The following is a 22458-nucleotide window of genomic DNA, read 5'->3' as shown; positions in this document are numbered from 1 at the left end:
GAGGAAACCATGACAGTATGAAAATCTATGTTTTCTTAGAAACTGTGCCAATCTTGTAAACATATTAAGACACTGCAGGGATTGTCAGAACTGCAGCATGAAAGAAAGGAGCTACTCTTACCTCTGCTGCTAGAGTCATTGTGACAATAACTATGGAGAAAAACATCAACTAAGGCCTTTCTCTTACTAATAGCAATTGAATTGAAAGAGCAAGCAAGAAAGGAATGATTCCTGCCTTCCCTGGCGTCTGCCGTTCTGATTTTTAAAGATGCATTTGATTATTTTGTTGTCTAAAACTGAAATTAACACTTGTCAATAGAGCAAATGTGGTAGACACAGCATAGTAGCCCATTGTAGAAGTGAAAAGTTACAGATTATCCAAATATATTCTTATATTTTATTCATACATAATTTAACAGAGCACTTAAATTCTGGCATAAAGGAAGTTGATCTATCAGCCAGTCTAGCTGATAGAATATGTTTTTATAAGCACATAATATGTATGAAAAGTAAAAAAGATATTTGTTAATTGCTGTTTCTTTTTGGCATGTTTTATATATTAAAAATAGGCCTTTGTACATGTCCATATGGATATGAATTAAGCTGATCTGTTGATAATTACCTTCTTTTTTCCTTGGCTTCATTAAAGGAAGAAATGAACCACTTCTATCCCGTGCCATTGGTTTGGTTCATATCATCTGTCCTTGCACTCCTTGCTACTTCATTATGATATTTTTCCATTTATTGTGGAATCTTAATTTGTTTATTTTTATCTTTTCATTCTCTGCTGATTTTTCATTCCATAACTCAGATTAAAGCATTCTAGTAATTGAAGACTCTGTAATCTTATGATGTCAGCATTTGGAAAATAGAATACCAGAATGGCCTGGGTATTAGGTATTAAAAACTAGCTTTTCAGTCATATTTGCAGCAATGCTGATAGGCAAAAATGTCATTCTCCTGCAGTTTGAAGTAAACATTATAATATGTATAATTCATTCCATTTTGCTAAACTCCCCATTATATCTGATACAATTGAAACTGTTGACTGATGCAGTGAATAGTCCCAATTATATTCAATTGGTAAATTATATGGATTCCCACTGAATCCGAAAGACCTTCAAAGAAAGAGGTTTAGATGGGAGCAAGCTATAAAACTGCCTTTGCTTGCCTTTTAAACAATGTTGAGCACTAATGAAATTCCCTTGGGTAATAAAAAGACTAATGTTCTATTAATTATTCAAAGGAAGTAAATAGGATGAGTAAGACTATGGTTAAGATAAATACTGAATTGGAAAAGAATGTATGCCCTTGAAAAGTAAGCTAATAGAGTTTAGTGATACCTGCAGAATGTCATTTTGGTTTGATTCCAGATATAGTTTGGAAATAATTGACAGCTTTGTACTAAGAATAAGGTCCTACAATCAAATAAAACAAAGGATTTCATTGTATTAAAAAGTTAATTAGCATATAAGATGTGACCTAGTCCGGTACAGTATTCTCAGTACTTACTGTTACATGATCAGGTACATATTGTTTACTGAAAAAGACCATCACAAGTCTGTTTTTGTTTGACAAGTAAAAATTTAAAGAGAGATTCTAGCTTAACTATTCTGGATCATTTCGGGCCACCTTTGTATTTACCTCCACATGAAATACATAAAACTTCACTGGGACTTCGTCTGGATTTTGGATTTTGTAATAAATTAAAAAGGATAACCTTGTAAGAGATATTTAGAATATTTAGATATTTATTTTTAGATTATATAGATTTAGGGTCTAGAGCATGCGGTCCACTGAGGCCATTTATCTGGCCCGCGGCAAGGCTGCCAGGCATTGGAGTTGGGGGCAGGGAGCAACGAAAGTGTGGAGGCTGGTGAAGGTTTTTATTTTGAATGTCATGCATGCGTGCATGCGCTCCCCATCCCCTTGTCAGCCCACAGGGGCGGGGGGGGGCTACAACCGAGAGGCTTGGCACCTGCCCATCCGCTTTTTAGCTCGCAGAAGCTCTGGGAGGGCATTTTTGGCTTCCAGAGTGCCTCTGGAGGGGATGGAGGAGGGCGTTTTTACCCTCCCCCGGCTTCAGGGAAGACTTTGGAGCCTGGGGAGGGTGAAACAGGAGCCTACTGGGCCCACCAGAAGTTGGGAAACAGGCCATTTATGGCCTCCAGAGGACCTCCGGGGGGCTGGTTTCGCCCTCCCCAGGCATTGAATTATGGGTGTGAGCACTCGCACATGTGTGATAGTGCATGTGCATGCTCTTTCGGCACCCAAGGAAAAAAATGTTTGCCATCACTGGTCTAGAGTTTCATTATACCAGTTTAATGGAAGTCCTTGTCTATGAAAAGAGAACACCTTTTAATACATGTATTCCAGTTTAGTGGAAGTCCTTGTCTATATGAAAAATAACACCTTTTAGTACATAAAACAAACATTCACTAAATATAGTTTGACAATACAATGAGGGCATGCATACTTAAGTTCAAAAGAATTTTGATACCTCTGGGAAAATTCAGCTGCAAATTAGGGACGAAATTTGATATCTAAATTTATTATTAAAGCTTCTTCATTTTTTAAACCTTAGTAAATTGAATTGATTTAACTCTGCACATTCCAGCAATTAATGTAATAACTGTGTTAATGTAATAACTGTGTTAATGCTGTGTTAATTTTTTACTTGACAAAAAATAAAGATGATTGAGTTATTTCACTCTGCCTATACTCTCACGAGGAAATTTTCCAGGCCATGGTTCTTATTTTGCTTTGAGTGGTATAAGATTTAAATCCCCAAACTAAATTTTCTTTTAATGGGATTTAACATGTATATGATACACACACATAGTACTATTAAATATAATTAATTTGTACTCTTTCTGTAACTTTGAACATTACAATTTGAAGCTGATTTTTAGATGCTATATATAGGGTGCATCCAAAGCTTGGAGGGGTATGCAGGACATTGGGGCCTCAGATTCTTCACATGCTCTAAGCTTATGAATACTGAAGGAAGTTCAAATGAGATTTCATTTTAATAACTATAACTAAGACTGTACCATATTTAAGCCTTTGCTCTGGCAAGGTAGGTTGCCCTTCCCTCACGGATGCTAGAGAGCAGATATTTTTTAAAAACTTGTAAGAACGATTGTTGTTGGGTACCAGAGTAGCACAGAGTAGAGTGCTGTACTGCAGGCCACTGAAGCTGACTAGATTTAGGTCAGCGGTTCAAATCTTATCACCAGCTCAAGGTTGACTGAGCCTTCCATCCTTCCAAGGTGGGTAAAATGAGAACCCGGATTGTGGGGGCAATATGCTGGCTGTTAAAAAGTGCTATTGCTAACATGTTGTAAGCTGCTCTGAGTCTAAGGTGAAGGGCAGCATAAAAATCGAATACATAAATAAAATAAATAAGATAGACATAAGTGAGTAGGCACTACTGGTTTGCTGGTATCTATGCAGCATGTGTTATTTTATTTTATTTATTGGATTTATGTGCCACCCCTCTCCGATGAGTCGGGACGACTTACAACATATAAAAAACAATACAAACATATCCTAATCCAATTAAATTGAAAACTAGTCAATCTAAAACCCATGTTTAAAAATCAATCATCCCCATTCAAACAGGCAAACATACATTTCTATACATCGGCCAGGGGGCTGGAAACTAATGGCCCCAAGCCTGACAGCACAGATGAGTTTTAAAGCTCTTGCAGAAGGCGAGGAGAGGGGCCCAGTGCGAATCTCTGGGGGGAGCCAATTCCAGAGTTTCGGGCCTCCCACAGAGAAGGCTCTTCCCCTAGGCCCCGCCAGAAGACAGTCTAGTTGACGGGACCTGGAGAAGACCGACTTTGCAAGTATTGCATATATTAATACCCTTGCTGGTAGATTTTCCAGGTTGCTCCAGGCATTTCAGAAACCACATTTATTGACCTAAATTATACTTAGCAACATTTTGAGGAGCAGTATGTAAAATCTGGGGCCTGAAACAAGTTAGCAATATACACCTCTTTCCTCATTTTTTACCATTTCATTTTCTTATTATGTGTTTACTCCCTTCTGCCTTCAGCAAGTGTTTCTAACAACTTAACAATTCACCATAGCACATGTCCACTTTATTCCAATATAGTTTATGTTTCTATGCCCATTGGCTCCTTCTTTAAGAAAGTTAGAAGTTGAGGGAAAGGGACAGAAATCCATTCTTCTGATAATCAACTAACCCTTGTAGCTCCTGGTAAGGCAGATCACGAAATTTATTTCTGTAATGCTTATTGATTGCTGTGACAATAGAACTCTTTTAAAAAAAACAGATAAGGGTTTTCCTATGCCCCCCACCCTTCTACAGACAAGTCTATACCCCTTTATCAAACTGGTAGGTGCACCTGAGGCAGGAGTCATACAAAGTGAAGCCAAATGGTTCTTTATTCTAGTAAAACCAAATCATTCTGCAGCTTGTCCTCTGAATTTGGGGAGCAGGTAGTTTCCTACTGGTACCAAATCTGTGGAATATGAGCAAGTTTGGGAAGTCGTTGATACAGTAGACACCACAGGTTTGGGAGTTTCTAGATGCTTTTATTGATTAGCTTGTGCGAGTGCCACCCACAGTCATATGTTAAGTGATTTATAAATTGAATTAATAAACATTTCCAGACATGTCAGATAACAGAACTGAATCATGTGATATTGGCACAAACCGCATCCACTTTAAATGATAGTCGGCATGCTGATCCCTTAATAAATTAAAAATTGTTGATTTATCTTTCACATGAGAGAGAATCAGACTGCTCGATGGACAAACCTTATATTCTGTATCAGAGCAGTGAGCATAGAGCATAGCAGAGAAGATTCATCAGAGGCTGCTCTAGTCATTTCTTCCAGCGGATTTAATGCAACTGGTAACTGAAGATGATGTGACACCCGGATAGATCTCTTCTTTCCTTGTTCTTTCACGTCTCCCAGTGGAGAATTCATAAGCCTCTGTAATCAAGTCCGTGTCTCAAGCGATTACTATTTAACTACTTGTCCCAAAGGTGATTTTTTTCCCCCTCCAAAGACACAACTGGACTTTCTTATTTTTCCTTTGAAGACGTTTCACTTCTCATCCAAGAAGCTTCTTGGATTCAGCTAACTGCTAGCTTTAGTTCAGCAGTTCAAATCTCACCACCCGCTCAAGAATGACTCAGCCATCCATCCTTCTGAGGTGGGTAAAATGAGGACCCACATTATTGGGGCAATATATTGATTCTCAGGGGTGGGCTGCTAGCCGGAACCCCTAATTGGGCTCACCTCCGTTGATCTGGAGCAGTGAAGGGCTACCAAAATTTTTACTACCACTGTGAGCGTGGCTTATGCAGGACGCCTTGCATTTTCTTTCAACATCTTTCAGCGCAATTGGGTGCTCTGGGGTGGAGCTCCATTTTCGCTACCCCATTGCATCTCCCTCCCCCCCGTCCAGGCAGCAGCCCACCCCTGCTCTGGAGGTACCGTGAATTTGAGCAGAATTATGCTTCTGCACCCATGCAGGTAGCAAAATTGTGGAGACACAGGTATGCCCATGTTCCAGCGAGTTTTTTTGCTTCTGTGCATGCATCTCCATGCGCGATTTTGCTACCTGAGCAGGTGCAGAAGCATAATTCTGCTCAAACTCACAATACAGTGGTACCTCTACTTAAGAACACCTCTACTTAAGAACCTTTCTAGATAAGAACTGGGTGTTCAAGATTTTTTTTGCCTCTTCTTAAGAACCATTTTCTACTTAAGAACCCGAGCCTAGAAAAATTTCCCAGGAAATTTGAGAGCGGCATGAAGGCCCGGCCAGTTTCTTGCCATTCCCCCTTTAATAGCGGCCACTTCAGGCTTTTCTGGGCTGCTCGAGGAGATTTTCGTTGCGCTTAAGGAGGGTTTTGCAGTCCAGAGCGAACAAAGCATTTTCCTTTCTCTGGGCGCTTGGAGAGGGAATAAACCTCTGCCAGTGCCCAGAGAAAAGAAACGCTCCCTTCGCTCTGGGCAGCGACTGTCCTCCCACACAAATTCCAAGCTTTTATTTTTCCTAATGGGTTTGCACGCATTATTTGCTTTTACATTGATTCCTATGGGAAAAATGGCTTCTACTTACAAACTTTTCTACTTAAGAACCTGGTCATAGAACGAATTAAGTTCTTAAGTAGTAGTACCACTGTACCTCCAGAGCCCAGGTGAGCCCAATGAGGTGTTCCGGCTAGCAGCCCACCACTGCTGATTCTGTAAACCCCTCAGAGAGGGCTGTTAAAGCACTATGAAGCAATATATAAATCCAAATGCTATTGCTATTCCTCAACTCTGACTGAATATTAGATATTTAGCTACTTTTTTCCCCGTTCCTTAAGACGGTCCCTCTCAGTTTTACCACACAGAACCAACACTGCCCGGCGTTCAGCCGCCCATCGATCTCCAAGCCACGTTGCCGTAAACAGAGCGCTTAGCGCGCTTGAGGCAGCTATTCAGAACGCGCATGCGCAGACTCCTCATCGCTTGAGCCGAGCCGAGCTTTGCGCAGGCAGGCCGGAGGGCGCGCTCGTTGCACGTTCGGTCGGGGGCGCCCGAGCGATGCCTTTCATTTGCGGGTGATCCGCCTGGCGCTTCCGCTGTCCTGTTTCTGGCCGCCGCTGCTCTGCGCCTCTGCCCAGCATCCCGGGACCATCCAGCGCAGAGAAGCCGAGAGCGGAAAGCGATAAGAAAGCCCTGCCGCCGGCTTGGTCTTGTTTTGAAAAGTTGCTCCGGCCGCCTCGTCCCACAGCGCAGGCGCTGCCGCAGCGAGGCCGGGCCAGGCTTTGCCAAAGCCGCCAGCAGGAGGAGGAGGAGGAGGAGGATCGGGGCTGCAGCTCTTTGCTCTCATCCCACCCACCCCCTCACCTCTGATGAACTCCGCATCCAGCTAGGCGTGCAAGCGACTGCAGCCGGAGGAAGGAGAGGGCCATTGATCCGAAACCGGCTGCTTTGCTCCCGACGCCTGGGCCGGTTCCCGACAGACGACCTTCTTGCGGCCGCTTGCTTAACTTAAGCCGGGATGGCCGTTCCGCTTAGCGACAGCGAGAAAAGGAAACAGATCAGCGTGCGGGGCATCGCCGGGCTGGGCGATGTGGCGGAGATTCGGAAGAGCTTCAATCGGCACCTCCACTTCACCCTGGTGAAAGATCGGAACGTGGCCACCCCGCGGGATTATTTCTTCGCCTTGGCGCACACGGTGCGCGATCACTTGGTGGGACGCTGGATCCGCACCCAGCAATATTATTACGAGAAGGACCCCAAGGTAAAAAAAAGAAAGAAAGATGCGGACCTGCGTGCATGCATCCCTCCCCCCCTCCCCGCTTATTTACAGATTTGCATAGGCAAAAAAAAAGGAGGCCTTGCAGGTACCCTCTGCTGGAGAACGTGGGTGGGTGCCTTTGCAGCGACATTGTGCCTCAAAGAGCAATTCGATCAGTGGCTCCCAACCTTTTTTTGGCCAGGCCCCACCTAAGCATCTCTAAAATCCTCATCCTCCCCCATATATAAATTTTATTATTCAAAAAGTGAACTCCTACTCATGTGTAGGAAGCCTAAAAAGACCATTCGTTTGGTTTGAAACAAGGTTCCAGTTGCCCCTATTAAAAATCGAATTGCCCCCACTGGTTGGGAACCAGGGATTTAGGTCATGGCTAGAAAGAATCCTCTCAGCGGGTAATGAATTGGGAGGGTGGGGGATTGCCTTAGTTTGGACTCCTGGACTTGTTTCCACCAGCTATTTTGAAGATGGGCTTGATGTCCAACATATCTAGAGCAGTGTTTCCCAACCTTGGCAACTTGAAGAAATTTGGACTTCAACTCCCAGAATTCCGCAGCCAGCTGGCTGGGGAATTCTGGGAGTTGAAGTCCAAATTTCTTCAAGTTGCCAAGGTTGGGAAACACTGCTCTAGAGGGTACCAGGCTTGGAAACGGTCTATTTATGCCAAGAGAAGTAAACGAGGCTTTAACGAACCAATAAACTTTATTGGTTGCTGCAGAATATTTTTTAAAAGCCCTCTTTTTTTCTCTCTCCTGTATTCAGGGATTTCTCTGCAGTCATAAATCTTTTCAACCCTGGGCCTAATCATGGCAGGAGCATTCCCTGATAACAGCTTTTTCTGTCTTTTCCCCATGACACTCCCTTCCTCTTTTGCACTGTCTGTCATGAGGCAAGGTCATTAGCTCCGGACAGCATCTTCTAGAGTCACCCAGCCATTGTTCTGCTAAAATCATAGCAATACAGACCAAGTTTAAATATCATTTCAATCATTACAGAATGATGCTGTCGTTTTGGTCATGCTTAAACAGTGGTGTTAAAGTAACATTTTCTCCTTTATCACAATACCCTCTAAGTCGTGTAGCTAAAATGGAGGCAAGATTGGGATTGGCAACAGGAACTAACAGGGTGTCAAAAACAGTTGGTACATATCAATAACAATATTCTGTCACTTTAAGAAAGGATAGAAAGCAGTTCAACCTAACAGTAACCAATAAAGGTTTTTTGTAGTTTATAAGGAGAGTCTTCGGAGAGGGGCGGCATACAAATCTAATAAATTATTATTATTATTATTATTATTATTATTATTATTATTATTATTATTTATTAGAAAATCACTGTGCTAAAATTAGGAATAAAATCCAAGAAATTGGTTTGGATAGACAGCTGCTCCAGACTCACCAACAAATAACTATAATTCAACATTTTTAAGAAATGTAAGATTATTTCAGCACCTGAACAGGAAAAAAATCCCAAAAGTATTTTCCCCCCAAATAACAACAATAAAACAACAACAATTTTAAAAATAGTTATCACTACAGAGGCTTTGTTGATAAAATATCATAGGCCTGATTCAGAAGGAAGAATCTTTGAGAGAGAAAGATTAACTGCCTTGGAAGAATGAAGAAGCTATCTTCAAAGGGAGAGATGCTGTAAACCAGCTTTTTAAAATCTATACTGTAGAAATCCTTTGATCTAATGACATATTGGTCGTGTAAGGTTTGCTGCTTTGGGAATTCTGAGTGATCATTGGAATTTTGCTTTGTGTTGATCTGGTTGATCAAGAAATAAAATGCAAATGTTTTCAAATGTTTTTAAATTTAAAGTACAGGTCTAAACAGTCAATATTTCGAAGTTTCTGAAAGTGTTTGAGAGGAATATCAATAAAAGAAAATCCATTGTCTAAAATTATTTAATTACCCAATGGTTCAAACTGTACGTTGAAAAAAAATCATTTGAAGAGCATGGATGCTGTTTAGTGCAACTAGAACTTTTGAACAGCCAAACGGAAATTATATCACTCCCCACATTAAGTATTCTGAGTTATGATATTTACTCCCTTAGGGCATAAACAAATTGCTAGCCACTGATTTGCTTTTTCAGATATCATCTCATCTTCATTTATTTCAAACCATCTGTTTCAATAGCTAATATCACAATTGTGGGTAATCATTATTTATGCTAAACTTGCTAGGCCAAGAGCTTAATTAGATAATTCTAAATTCCAGTGGTTTGTAAGAATAATTTCTCACAATTCACTTTTTCCTATATCATAGCCTTCTCTGTTTTTTGTCATGTTGCCTAAATGTATAAATAAGTAGTGAAATTACAATTCACTACTTATTTTCGTCTTCCGAGAGGGGTGGCATACAAATCTAATAAATTATTATTGTTATTATTATTATTATTTATTTATTTATTTAAATTATTTATATATCCACTCACAATAGTTATTCTGAACAGTACAAGATTAAATCCAGTGGGTACTTGATGGGATCACCATGAATTCTATCATCTACAATAGTGGAACTCTATTTCATTGAGGGTTTGACCTCTGAGGCTGACGGAGCTGTGGTTGGGGTGGGTGGGGTGGCCATTCATTCATTGACAGGGAATGATAAAAAATGATTAAGAAATTATATAGTTATTTGTTACAAGTTGAATTAAGGAAGAGGTGGTAAAAGAAACAATGATAATTTGGATGAGGAATTTTGGATATATAATAGAATTGGATAAACGGCAACAAATATGGGATATTTGTTTGGGGAAAAGGAATCCTCAATTTGTTTGGGGAAAAGGAATCCTCAAATATGGGATATTTGTTTGGGGAAAAGGAATCCTCAATCTGACTATTGTATTGGCAGTTCTGTGTTAGCAAATACTTCAAAAGAAAAGGATTTAGGCGTAGTGATTTCTGACAGTCTCAAAATGGGTGAACAGTGCAGTCAGGCAGTAGGGAAAGCAAGTAGGATGCTTGGCTGCATAGATAGAGGTATAACAAGCAGGAAGAGGGAGATTATGATCCCGCTATATAGAATGCTGGTGAGACCACATTTGGAATACTGTGTTCAGTTCTGGAGACCTCACCTACAAAAAGATATTGACAAAATTGAACGGGTCCAAAGACGGGCTACAAGAATGGTGGAAGGTCTTAAGTATAAAACGTATCAGGAAAGACTTAATGAACTCAATCTGTATAGTCTGGAGGACAGAAGGAAAAGGGGGGACATGATCGAAACATTTAAATATATTAAAGGGTTAAATAAGGTCCAGGAGGGAAGTGTTTTTAATAGGAAAGTGAACACAAGAACAAGGGGACACAATCTGAGGTTAGTTGGGGGAAAGATCAAAAGCAACATGAGAAAATATTATTTTACTGAAAGAGTAGTAGATCCTTGGAACAAACTTCCAGCAGACGTGGTAGATAAATCCACAGTAACTGAATTTAAACATGCCTGGGATAAACATATATCCATCCTAAGATAAAATACAGAAAATAGTATAAGGGCAGACTAGATGGACCATGGGGTCTTTTTCTGCCGTCAGACTTCTATGTTTCTATGTTTCTATGTTTCTATATAAATTATAAACTAACCATGGCAACAGCATACAAAGAAAAGATGTACAAAATGTTTTATAAATGGCATATCTCACCAGAAAAATTATCAAAAATGTTTAAAGACAAATTAGTAAAATGTTGGAAATGTCAGCAAATATCAGGTTTAGTATCATATGTACTGGACATGTACAGAAGCAAGAAAATTTTGGATTAAGATATAAACATGCCTAGGAAAATGGTGGAAGTAAAGCCAGACTTAAAACCAGAAATCTTTCTTTTAGGAATTTTACCAGAAAAATACAAAAAAAGATATATATTTAATAATACATATAGTAACAGCAGCTGGGATTGCATCTGTGCAAAATTGGAAAGTAGGTATTATTCTTAGAGATGAGCAGATAATCAAGAAAATTTTGGATTATGCTAAAATGAACAGATTAACACTAAGATTAAAAACTAAAGAGGATTCATTGTATTTACAAGACTTGGGGAAACTTTTATAGATGGTTAGAAAATGAATATAAATAAAGAAGTTTGAATATAACCCAGATGTAACAGTTGAAAGAGATGAGGGGATAGGAAAGGGGATAGAGAAAGAAAATCTTAAAATTGAAGCGTATTAATAGACAAACATATAAGGATTAAAGGAAATAGATTGATTTTAAAAATATCTATGGAATAAAATATGAAAAAATGAAAGACTGTGTAAAAGAATTCAAGGTTTCTGGAATACCATCCCAGAAAAATGGAGAAAGTACAGCAAAGGAAGGAGGAACGGAAGAGAGGTGTAAGAAGAAAGAAAGAAGAAAAAAGAGAAGAGATTGAGGAGAGAAGGCAGGAGGGGGAAGTAGGGAAGAGGAGAAGGAGAGAGGGCGGGGAATTAGTTTTAGAAAGAGAAAGAAGAAGGCAAGGGAAGAAAGAAGGAAGGGCTGTATGCATGTGTCTCTTGCATGTGTCTCTCTAGCGCGCATCCCTTCATGAGATTTTGCTTTCTGCACACAGGGGAACTGAAGCTGTGCGCGCAAGGCACTGGTATCAGCAGTAATGGGAATCCACCCCTGGCTGTATGAGATAGGAAGGGAGGATGGTTTTAAAAAAGCAACCTTAAACTAATAAAGCACTAAAATAAATATAGAATATATATGTACAGATTTTGTAAAATAATGAAATGAGAAATGAGATGATAAATATATGAAGATGTTTGTATAGGAATAAAAATAAAAAACTCATTAAGGCTCCATTTTTGGCTATGATGGCCTACCGAGGCTCCCATTTTCGGCCTCAACAGCCTCCTGCAGCCCTCTGCCATCAAAAATGGAGCTCTGTTTTTGCAGGCAGAGGCACTACAGGCTGATCCTTCGCTATTTCCAGGGTGGGCCCGCAGCCTGCGGTCCAGATGCAGCCTGCCAGCCTTGAGTTTGACACCCCTAAACTGCAAGAACAACACAAAGGGTAGAATGGGGCAGAATATAAAACTTTAACATTCTGTTAGGTATATTCCTGGCAACATTGGGCAATAGTGGTACGTTTCTCACAGGAAACTGAGAAATATGATATTTATATTTCCATAGTATGTACCGTATTTTTCAGAGTACTGTATAAGACGCAGCGGGATATAAGATACAACAAGGGGGGGGAAATCTGTCTCTGCCTCCCAGGAAACAGCTAAAAGTACAGATGATATACACTATTTTCTGTGTATTTCTGTGCATGTGTGCCTGACCACATACAAATAACAAAGAATTGGAGAAATGTATATTATGGCAGTGTATTAATGTCAGAAAGTTTTCTTAAATGTAGTCACACTAACTACTCCCTATTATTTAAATAGATCTACTATAAACATGACTAAGTCAAGGTTTAACTCAGCTGCCTTATCTTAATACTAAACAGGACACTTCATTTCATGTTATACTTTTACACAGCATTAAAATTGTTGTGGCTTTCTGGAAGTATACATTATTCTCTGCTATTTAAAAGAAGATACAATACCACTGGGCCTTTTCAGATCAATCATTTATTTTAAAAAATTTCTTCATTTTGTTGTCTAGAACGATAATAAAGCAGTTTTAAAAAAATAAGTCTAATGATTTGAACATTCTACAGACATTTATAGTTATTGACTTACTTCCTTGTATCTTGTATGATCAGGATATAAAAATCAGAGTCTCCCAGCAATTTGCCTCCTTGCAGCTAGTTTCCCTTTGAGTATATCACTTGGCCTGCCTAGTTGAAGACTCAAATCAGCTGAGTGTCGAGATAATGAGTTGCTTGGTTTAACAGGCTTTGTTCTGTTTGCTACAAGGAGGTAAATTGCTGGGGGGCAGAGGCTAAAGGGTGGGGGTGGCTGGGTGGGGTTACAGTTTGTGTATAAGACCCACCCACGTTTTCATCCTCTTTTGGGGGGTAATTCAATCTACATTAATTTTGATTCAATTTGATTCTAGTTTAGTCTACCTTTTAATAGTACAAACACTATTTCTTAGCAGTTTTTCTGTCCTTGAATCGTGTACTCCTTTATTTGGGGTTCAGAATGATTACGGTTACTGAACCTTGAATGGTTTCAAGGAGTTCTTTTGTTTCTGTCTTCATATATTATATTGTGATTAAATCTGTTTATAATATCATCTTTAGCTTATTTATATAGAGAGACTCTTAACACCAGTAAGAAAGATAGAAAAATATTTTTAGGTTTTAATATTCTTGGCATTGAAAATAACATTTTTACAATATACAGAATGGGATTATTACATTAGTAGAACCTTGGCCTATCTGAAGTCTTGAATTCTGGTTTTGTCACCCCTTTGACATTAACCCTAGATGTAGTACATATTTTATGAAAACATTTTTTTTAAAGTCTGTATTAGTCATTCAGTTAGAACTCCATATGTCAGGGACACAACTTCATGCTGCAGAATTCATATTGTTCAAATTCAACAAAGGTAAGAGAGAAATAGCAAGGGAAGAATGTATATGGATACAGTTTAATATGAGTTTCTTGTTTAATGTGACTTTCCTGATTGGAAATTAAATATACTAAACTGCAGGTTCATTAAAATGCTGGGTTTCAAAGAAGGGTAATTCATTTCTGATTTAGGGACAATTCCAAGAATAGCCAGAATTGGAAAAATCTTAAGAAGTCACTATAATAATAAACCAGAAATAATTTCCAATGGAAGACCCAGAGAAGAAAAACAAAGAATGAAGAATGAATGGACAAAATAATATGAGATAAATTGAAACTCTGGACTTTATAGTAAGAAGGAGGAGAGGTTTAAATAATACTAGAGTATTATTTAAATACTGTCAGTATTCTGACCTCAATGAAGTGGCCAATTGTACTATATTCTGAGGCCTGTCTCAACGCCTTTCCTTATAGCATTTCTGAGTTGATGGACCCAAAATGTTTCAGATCTCTAGTCAATTACTAATTATTTCAACTCCTGTAGTCAAATTAGCTATAGTAGAGTATAAATGTCAGCTTTGCCTAGTGACTCAGTCCCGTGTCAGTTAAGATATAGGCAAGGGACTTCAATTCTTCTTTTTCGCCTCCTTCTTCGCAGTATGCAAAGGAGGAGAACCTTTGGCAGTGTCCTCTAAACTCCTCCGCCAGAAGCAGCTAGTCCCTACTTTTGTGCATCTCAATGTTGTTAGAGCTGCGGCCCTATTACAGCCTCTCTTTGCTCTTTATATTGCAAAAGGGCATTTACCCCTTTGCTTGCAATTCACATGAGAATATAGATGCAATTCATCATTGGGTATACTTCAAGTGTGTGGGCCAAGGATTAGAGGTTATGCTGTGGAGCTTAATTATAGATACCCAGACCTTCTGTTGCTTAAACCTAATGTAGGTCAAGTTGGCATATGCTTTCATTTATAATGCAGATGTCACCTGATTGAATGGGGAGAATACCAGGTAGAAAAGATCTTATTTTTAAGTCTTCTTGCTGTAGGCCAAACATGTTCAGATAATCATAAGAATGTTAGAAACTTGTCAGTAAACTTCATTGGGAGAGAAATGATGCATGATTTGATCCAGAATTGCATTAAAGAAATCTCAGCTGATAAGGGAAGGGAAAGGATGGATGGAAGAAAGGAAGGAAGGTAGGCAGGCAGGAAGGCAGGCAGGAAGGCAGACAGATTTCTGGGAAACAGGCATAAATAAATGAATAAAGATGAGGAAAGGGGTTTAAATATTGTTTTTTCCAAGAACACACCTTGAACCCTCATTTACCTTATTTGACAAATAAGGTTTTACAATAAAGAAAAAAAAGGAAGAAAGAGAGAGAAGAAAGAAAGAAAGGAATCAATGAAAAAAAGAAATAAAGAAAGGAATGAATCAATGAAAGAAAGAAAGAAAGAAAGAAAATCAGAGTTCGGCTGCAAATGATGGTTTTTAAAGTGTTGATTTCAAAGTAAGCACTACAAATTTCTATTGGATTTGGCCCCAGTGAGTGGTAGAATTTAACTAAATCTTTATATAATTTGATACTGCTTATGTACCTAAAATCTACCTGTTGTGTATATGCATACAAATGGAGGTGGTCTTATTTGTATGTAATTTCTATACATGCTTTTATGTGTATAATTAGCTCATCTTTGACCACAGCCTTGCTCATTCTCAGCAAGCGGTATCCCTTGAACCCACAATGCTCCAGAGCAACATCTAGCATAGCATGAGAATTTCCTGCTTATCAGTTAAGATACTTTCCTTGTCTTGAAAAAATAAATTTTGGTTTGCCTAAATGGTCAAGTTGTAAAGTACTTTGAGTTTAGATTAATGTATATGAATCTGCCCATGATAATTTATATTTGAAACAAGTCATTATAGCTTTGAAAACTATATCTCTTCATACATATAGGTTTAGCCTAGTTAGAGAAAGGGAAGTTGTTAATTGGCATTAAAGGATCCCCTGATGAGCAGCTCCTCAAATTTGGCCATACTCATGGCTCTTGTAGAGAATCACCTTAAAAAAATTGCTATATACATGGATTCCTAGATTGGAAAATGAATTACGTTGAAAGGGTGGCATTTTCTGTATTGTCACTGCATTAAAAAGCTGGCCCTGTATCCTTTTCCTTAAAATATACAGTGGGGGGGGGGTGTTTACTTCCTCCTAGGGGGAGAAGAAACAGAAAATAATTGAGAAACATTGCTTTAAGCAGACTACTGTCTTATCACCAAATGCTTTTGAGGACCCCATATGGTATATAGCACAGAACATGTAATCATCTTCAAAATTATTTGGGTCTCACAAGTTGAGCAAGAGACTGCATTAAAAAGCTGGCCCGACATCCTTCTCCTTATAAATATCCAGTTTATTACATTTTGTCCTCTTTGAGATTCTATTGTCTAGCTGTGTTTTCAGTGACTGCTGGCTTAGAGGTGACTTCCATCTTGGCATTATTTCTACTCTTTAAAAAGGCAACCAGATACTGTCATGAGCACCAGACATATTAATTGTTTTAAGCAAATGCCATTTGTATATTCAGTGTAAGAATACCTTGCAACAGGAGCCAAATTCTTGAAACAATTCAAATCTTTGTATCTTGGAATTAGTTTAAACCAGTGGTTCTCAACCTGTACTCCATGGACCCCTGGGAGGCCATGATGTTGTGACAGAGGGTCCGCAAAGAAATGTTATGACTTAAGTCTTAAATTATCTCTTGGTGGTCCTTGACCACAAAATATATTTAAATGGGATCTGTGGTAAATAAAAGGTTGAGAACCACTAGTCCTCGACTTACAACAGTTCATTTAGTGATCAAAGTTACAATGGCACTGAAAAAAATGACTTATGGACATTTTTCACACTTATGACCGTTGCAACATCCCCATGGTCACATATCAAAATTTAGATGCTTGACAACTGACTCATATTTATGATGGTTCCAGGATCATGTGATCACCTTTTGAAGCTTTCTGACAAGCACGGTTAGTAGGGAAGTCAGATTCATGTAACCACTGTGTTATTAACTTAACAAGTGTAGTGTTTCACTTAACAACTGTGGCAAGAAAAGTCGTAAAATGGAACAAAACTCACTTAACAAATGCCTCATGTAGCAACAGAAATTTTGAGTTCAGTTGTGGTCAGATGTCAAGGACTCCTTCTAATTACTTGTGTGTGTTTCTACTTGTTACTCAGAGGGGTTATATGTGTCACTGATCGAAGTGATCATATGCACCACTTTGTGTGTGTGTGTGTGTGTGTGTAGATACATACATACATATACATATATATATATATATATATGTAGATTGTTCTGAGTTCGGGTTTTGCCCTGTGTAATATTTTGCATGTTTATGCGACGTTTCGTTGAAATCACATTCACCATCATCAGGCTGAAGTTTCCAAGCTTCGTGCTGTTGTAAAATGGAACACGAAGCTTGGAAACTTCAGCCTGATGATGGTGAATGTGATTTCATCGAAACGTCGCATAAACATGCAAAATATTACACAGGGCAAAACCCGAACTCAGAACAATCTACATACATACATACATACATACATACATACATACATACATACATATATATAATTATCTTTCAGGCTAGCTGTTCACAATATTGTTATGTGACTTTCTCTGTGGGAGTTAAAGCCATAAATAAATATGATTCCATAAAAAATATATGTGACTTAGTAAATTGGCTTCTACTCAAAAAAAAAAAGTACCATTCCCCAGAAAAGGGGAACAAGAGAAGACATGTCAATAAACAGAATCATTTGAGAGAGCTTTACTTCTACTCCTTGTGGAGATCTGTGAGGCTTTGCTCTATGTAGAAGCTCATATTCTCCTCTGCAGATGTTAGACATAACTTGGTGCTTTTACACATTTATCTCAAACATACAGAAAATGCTAAACTGGGATTTTGGCAAAAGCTAAAGTGATCTACAACTGTTCCTTAAAGCCAGTGTTTCTCAAATAGTGGGGGCGGGCCCCTGGGGGGGTACGGAGCGATGCGGGGGGGGGCACATGACCCCGGGAAAGTAGGGATTTTTTGCACCGAACAATAGCATGCAGCACAGAGTACGGATATGAAGTGCACAAACCTTAAGAGACACCATGGAAAAATATTTAACAGGAATGAAAAGAAATAAATAATAACAGCAATAAATACTATTAAAAGATGTGGGGGAGGGGAACACAAAGAACACAGGGAAAGGTCATTGTATTTATACTGCATTTATTACTTTATAAGTAATTCAAGGCAGTGAATACACCTAATACAACTTTCTCCTCCACTTTCTGCACAACAAAAACTGTTGAGATTGGTTGGGCCAAGAGTGACTAGCACAAGGTCGTAGCCAGCCTTCAAGCTGTGAATTAAAACTCGCAGTCTCTTGGTTTCTAGATCAGTACCTTAATCACTATATCAAATTGAGTTTTCTGCATTTTCAAGCCACTGTAAGTGTCTAACAAAAAAAGGAAATAGATGATAACTTCCCAGATTAATTCAACCAATATATACAAATATAGGAGATCTGAAAATCCATAAAGCCATACCTTATGTCACTATCACTTTATATAATCCAAACTAGGAAAGAGCTGATGTGAATTGAATTGGAGTACAGTAGAACCTCGACATAAGAGCTGCTCTATATACCAGCATTTCGAGATGCGAGCTAGGAGGGGAGAGATATTTTGGTTCTACTTACGAGCCCAAATTCGGGGTACGAGCGTTCCTTCCGCCACCGCCAGGCTCCGCCCGGCTGTCATTTTGTAGAGAAGCAAGAAGCGGAGGAAGAGCTGGATGCTGGCGGCGGCGGAGGAAGGCGAATGCGGGTTGGAAGCTGGGAGGGGGGCAGAATATGGGAGGAGAGAGGCAGCCTCCACGCTTTCCTTTCGGAGGAAGAGCTAAGTGGCCAAAGACGTTCCACCCCCCTCCCAGCTTCCAACCCGCATTCGCCTTCCTCCGCCGCCGCCAGCCGGAGCGAGCTGCTGGGCTGCGCATGGCGGGAGAAGCCCAGACAACGCCGGAGGGCTGGGCAGCACTACCGCCGCCGCGGGGAGAGGCGGGCATGTGGGCTGGCGGCATTGGGCTTGGTGGAAAGTCCGGGGGCAGCTCCAGCGACTCCCCTCCCGTGGCTGCTGTTGAGGCGGCAGCGGTGTCCGCCTCCGGCACGCGGCTCTCCATTCTTCTCTTTCCCCCTCTCGGGCTCCGAATGCGGCGGCGGGAAGAGGAAATGAGGCGCAAGGCAGCGCGTCTGCAGGAACGGGTGGTGGGGCGCCGTTGTTGTCCTCACGGCGCAAAGCCACACAGTCCCGGATCGCTTGCTTCCCCGGCCAGCAAGCCGGCTGCCTGGGAAAGCGTTTTTCAAATGCTCTGTTTTCCCAGGCAGCCGGCTTGCTGGCCGGGGAAGCAAGCGATCCGGGACTGTGTGGCTTTGCGCCATGAGGACAACAACGGCGCCCCACCACCCGTTCCTGCAGACGCGCTGCCTTGCACCTCGTTTCCTCTTCCCGCCGCCGCATTTGGAGCCCGAGAGGGGGAAAGAGAAGAATGGAGAGAGAGAGCCGCGCGTCGGAGGCGGACGCCGCTACCGCCTCAACAGCAGCCACGGGAGGGGAGTCGCAATCACACCGACACGCGCCTCTAGCTAGTCAGAGAATGTGAGTGCGGTGTGGGGGGTTCCTCTCTTCTTATGCCTCCCCGCCACCCCCACCCCCTCCGCTTTCTCCTTGCGTCGGCTGTTTTAAAAGGTGTTTAAAAGGTGACAGCCGGGCGGCAGCGGTTTTTTGCGGTGTTTTTTTTGTTGTTGCACGCATTAATCGCTTTTCCATTGTTTCCTATGGGAAACAATGTTTCATCATACGAGCTTTCCGAGTTACGAGCCTCCTTCCCGCACCAATTAAATTCGTAAGTCGGGGTTCTACTGTAATAGTCATTTTCTAACCAAGTGGATCTTGTGTAAAAAAAATAGCTCTCTAAAATTTTGGGATAGATTTTCTTTTTGGTTCTGCTGCTTAAGTTCCTTCAGCTAAACAGTAGGGAATCTGGCATTTCTAATTGAACAAACTATAACTTTTATCTCTTCAATCAACATCAGGGGAAATGGGGGTTTTCATCTAGTAACATCTGGACTACACATATTCTCCATCTGTTCTCTAACTAAAACACTAGTTATCAGTCCCAAGACCTCCTATATCAGAGGTGAACAAGCATCAGGCGATTCCCACAATTTGACTTTGCACCCTGAGATCAGGCCACCAAAAGTTAGTTTTATGTTTTTCATGTTTTCAGGGGAGAAATAGTTGAAAATGGATGTGCTGCTAAGAGACAAAACATAACAATTTCCACTGTTTACACCTCTCTACCAAAGGATATAAACATGTCACCTTATTCATCTTACATCTCACTTTATTCATCTGCCACTAGAATCCCTCCTAAAAAGATGCCATTTGTTTGGCCTCTCTATAGATGTCAACCTATAATAAATTTACCCAGTCGTTTATTTTTATATATGTGTGTGTGTGTGTCTGTTGTGTGTACAATCCAAAATTATTAGGACTGGAAGAAAGTCTTCTGCAACAAAATTCATAGCTGTGTGAAACCCCAAACAATTGCTAATAGAACAATGGTTTTACCATCTCCTGCCAGCTATAGCTGGGGAGCAAACCAAGATTCCTCCCCAGCAGCCACAGGAAAGCTGATCAAACTTTGTGCAAATCCACTTCCTAGTACTGTACTTAGGAACAATTTTGAAATTATCACTGTGAAGAGATGGAAGAGATTTATACCCCATTTATTCTCAAAATCCTTGTTCAGCAATGGAGCTTTTAGCTTCTTTCATCCAAATGTAGGGTGATTAAAGAATGCAAGAGGAAACCGCCTCCCTGCACTCGCTACTCTGACCTGCAGCAGTTTAATTGACTGTTGTGGGGTTGCATAAGTTTTTTCTTCCCTTAGGCTTGGAAGAGGAATTAAACATTGGCCTGCCCCAGTTTTAGTTTTGATCACAAATTTTTCAAGTAAAAGTATTTAGAGTTCCAGCATTTAAAATGCCATCCTTTCCATACATGGTTTTTGCTATATACCCTGGTTAGATTCACTGCCACATAAATTTATGTGATGTGTAGAGAATCAAGAGTATTAAAAATATTACATGTATAAGTTGGGGGGTTTTTTTGGTCAGACCTGAAATCTGAGTATACCATTTTTGGGAGAAAAATAATTTATGCACCCATCACTTGGACAGAATTTATTGAATGTGCATGGTGCAAATTTTTTTAAACAAATTCTGCAGTTAAGATGAACAACTTTTTTAAAAACCAAAAACTGGACCTGCTCTTATACAATAGCCTAGCATACAGGCACTTAGCATGAAAAATTAATGAAATGGTTCACTAAGCTCCAGCTACTATTAAAGGCAGAGGAGCTGGATCATCAAGAACTCAGTGTTCCTATTTGTCATTCCATCTCTTAAATGTGAAATGATGCCTTTTACACATGTAAATAAAATTACTTGAGCCTAGAACTGAAAGACCTTTTAGTAGCTATTTCTTCTCCCTTTTCTCTCTCTCTCTCTTACACACACACACATAATGTAAAAGACTCAATCAGAGATTGAGAACCAGGCGATGTGGTAGAGGTGATTTTCTACAATGCAGTTGGTTTTGTAGAAACGTAAAAATCTGTAGACCTTATCTGTTTTAGAATGTGAATGTGAATAGAAAGTGCACACCTCATAATTGCAGAAGCAGTAGGTGATATGGGAATGGCCACTTATTTTTGGTGACTTAGAATACTGCAATGATATTTAGTCACTGTCACATACAATTAGTTATTTTCATTTAACCTTTGGTATGCAAATATCCATAGCTTCCAGTTATCATTATCTACTGTAAACTTTGCACTGATTGTAGGTGTTTTTAAAATTATTAGTCTTTTCCTATCCACCAGTTCCTTATGAGAAGTGAAAATCCCTCTTTCCAATCTTTTATTAGCACCTTTCCCATTCTGTATAGATGTATACAGTATTGCTTAATACATACCCTGTTTTCCCCAGAATAAGACATCCCCTGATAATAAGCCGCTTCGAATCTCCGGAGAGGGGCGGCATACAAATCTAATTAATAATAATAATTATTATTATAATTAATAATTATAATAATCCCAATCGGGTTTTTGAATGCATTGTAATAAGGTCAAGTGCTCATTTCAGAGTTCAAAAAAAATATAACAGGGTCTTATTTGGGGGGTAATATGGTATGTGCACGCACGCCTGTACACACATACAGACACAAGGAGGTACATATGTGCATGTGTATTGTGTGTGTTTGTGTTGGGTGGGTTCCACTTACCTTTGCCACTGGTTCGCATCGCGACATTTCACATGCCATTTGGACATTATCACTTAGGGGTGTACAGTAATCCCTCGCTACTTCACAGTTCATCTTTCACGGATTCGCTATTTCACGGGTTTTCAAAGGGGGCTTAAATCCATTAAATCCATTAAAATTTTTAAATCCATTAAAATTCCTACAGTACTACTGTACTCTATTAAAGAAACTGGTAGGATATCACATGTAGTTCCAGCTGAGAAACATTATAGAATGACTGTTTAATGCAAAGGGTGAGTTTTAAAAGTCCAAATACTTG

General features: G+C 39.8%; 1 protein-coding gene across 1 annotated transcript in view; it reads left to right on the top strand.

The window, feature by feature from the left end:
* Positions 1-6509: 6509 nt before the first annotated feature.
* PYGB (glycogen phosphorylase B) overlaps positions 6510-22458 on the top strand; it is a 70962-nt gene continuing 55013 nt past the window's right edge. The window contains exon 1 of the mRNA XM_070734696.1: positions 6510-7285. Coding sequence (XP_070590797.1) covers positions 7043-7285 — 243 coding nt within the window. The 5' untranslated portion in view covers positions 6510-7042. The remainder of the gene's footprint in view (positions 7286-22458) is intronic.

The sequence above is a fragment of the Erythrolamprus reginae genome, chromosome 1 (assembly GCF_031021105.1).
Source record: "Erythrolamprus reginae isolate rEryReg1 chromosome 1, rEryReg1.hap1, whole genome shotgun sequence".
In the NCBI taxonomy this organism is placed as follows: domain Eukaryota; kingdom Metazoa; phylum Chordata; class Lepidosauria; order Squamata; family Dipsadidae; genus Erythrolamprus; species Erythrolamprus reginae.
This window is presented reverse-complemented; position numbering and strand designations above follow the sequence as displayed.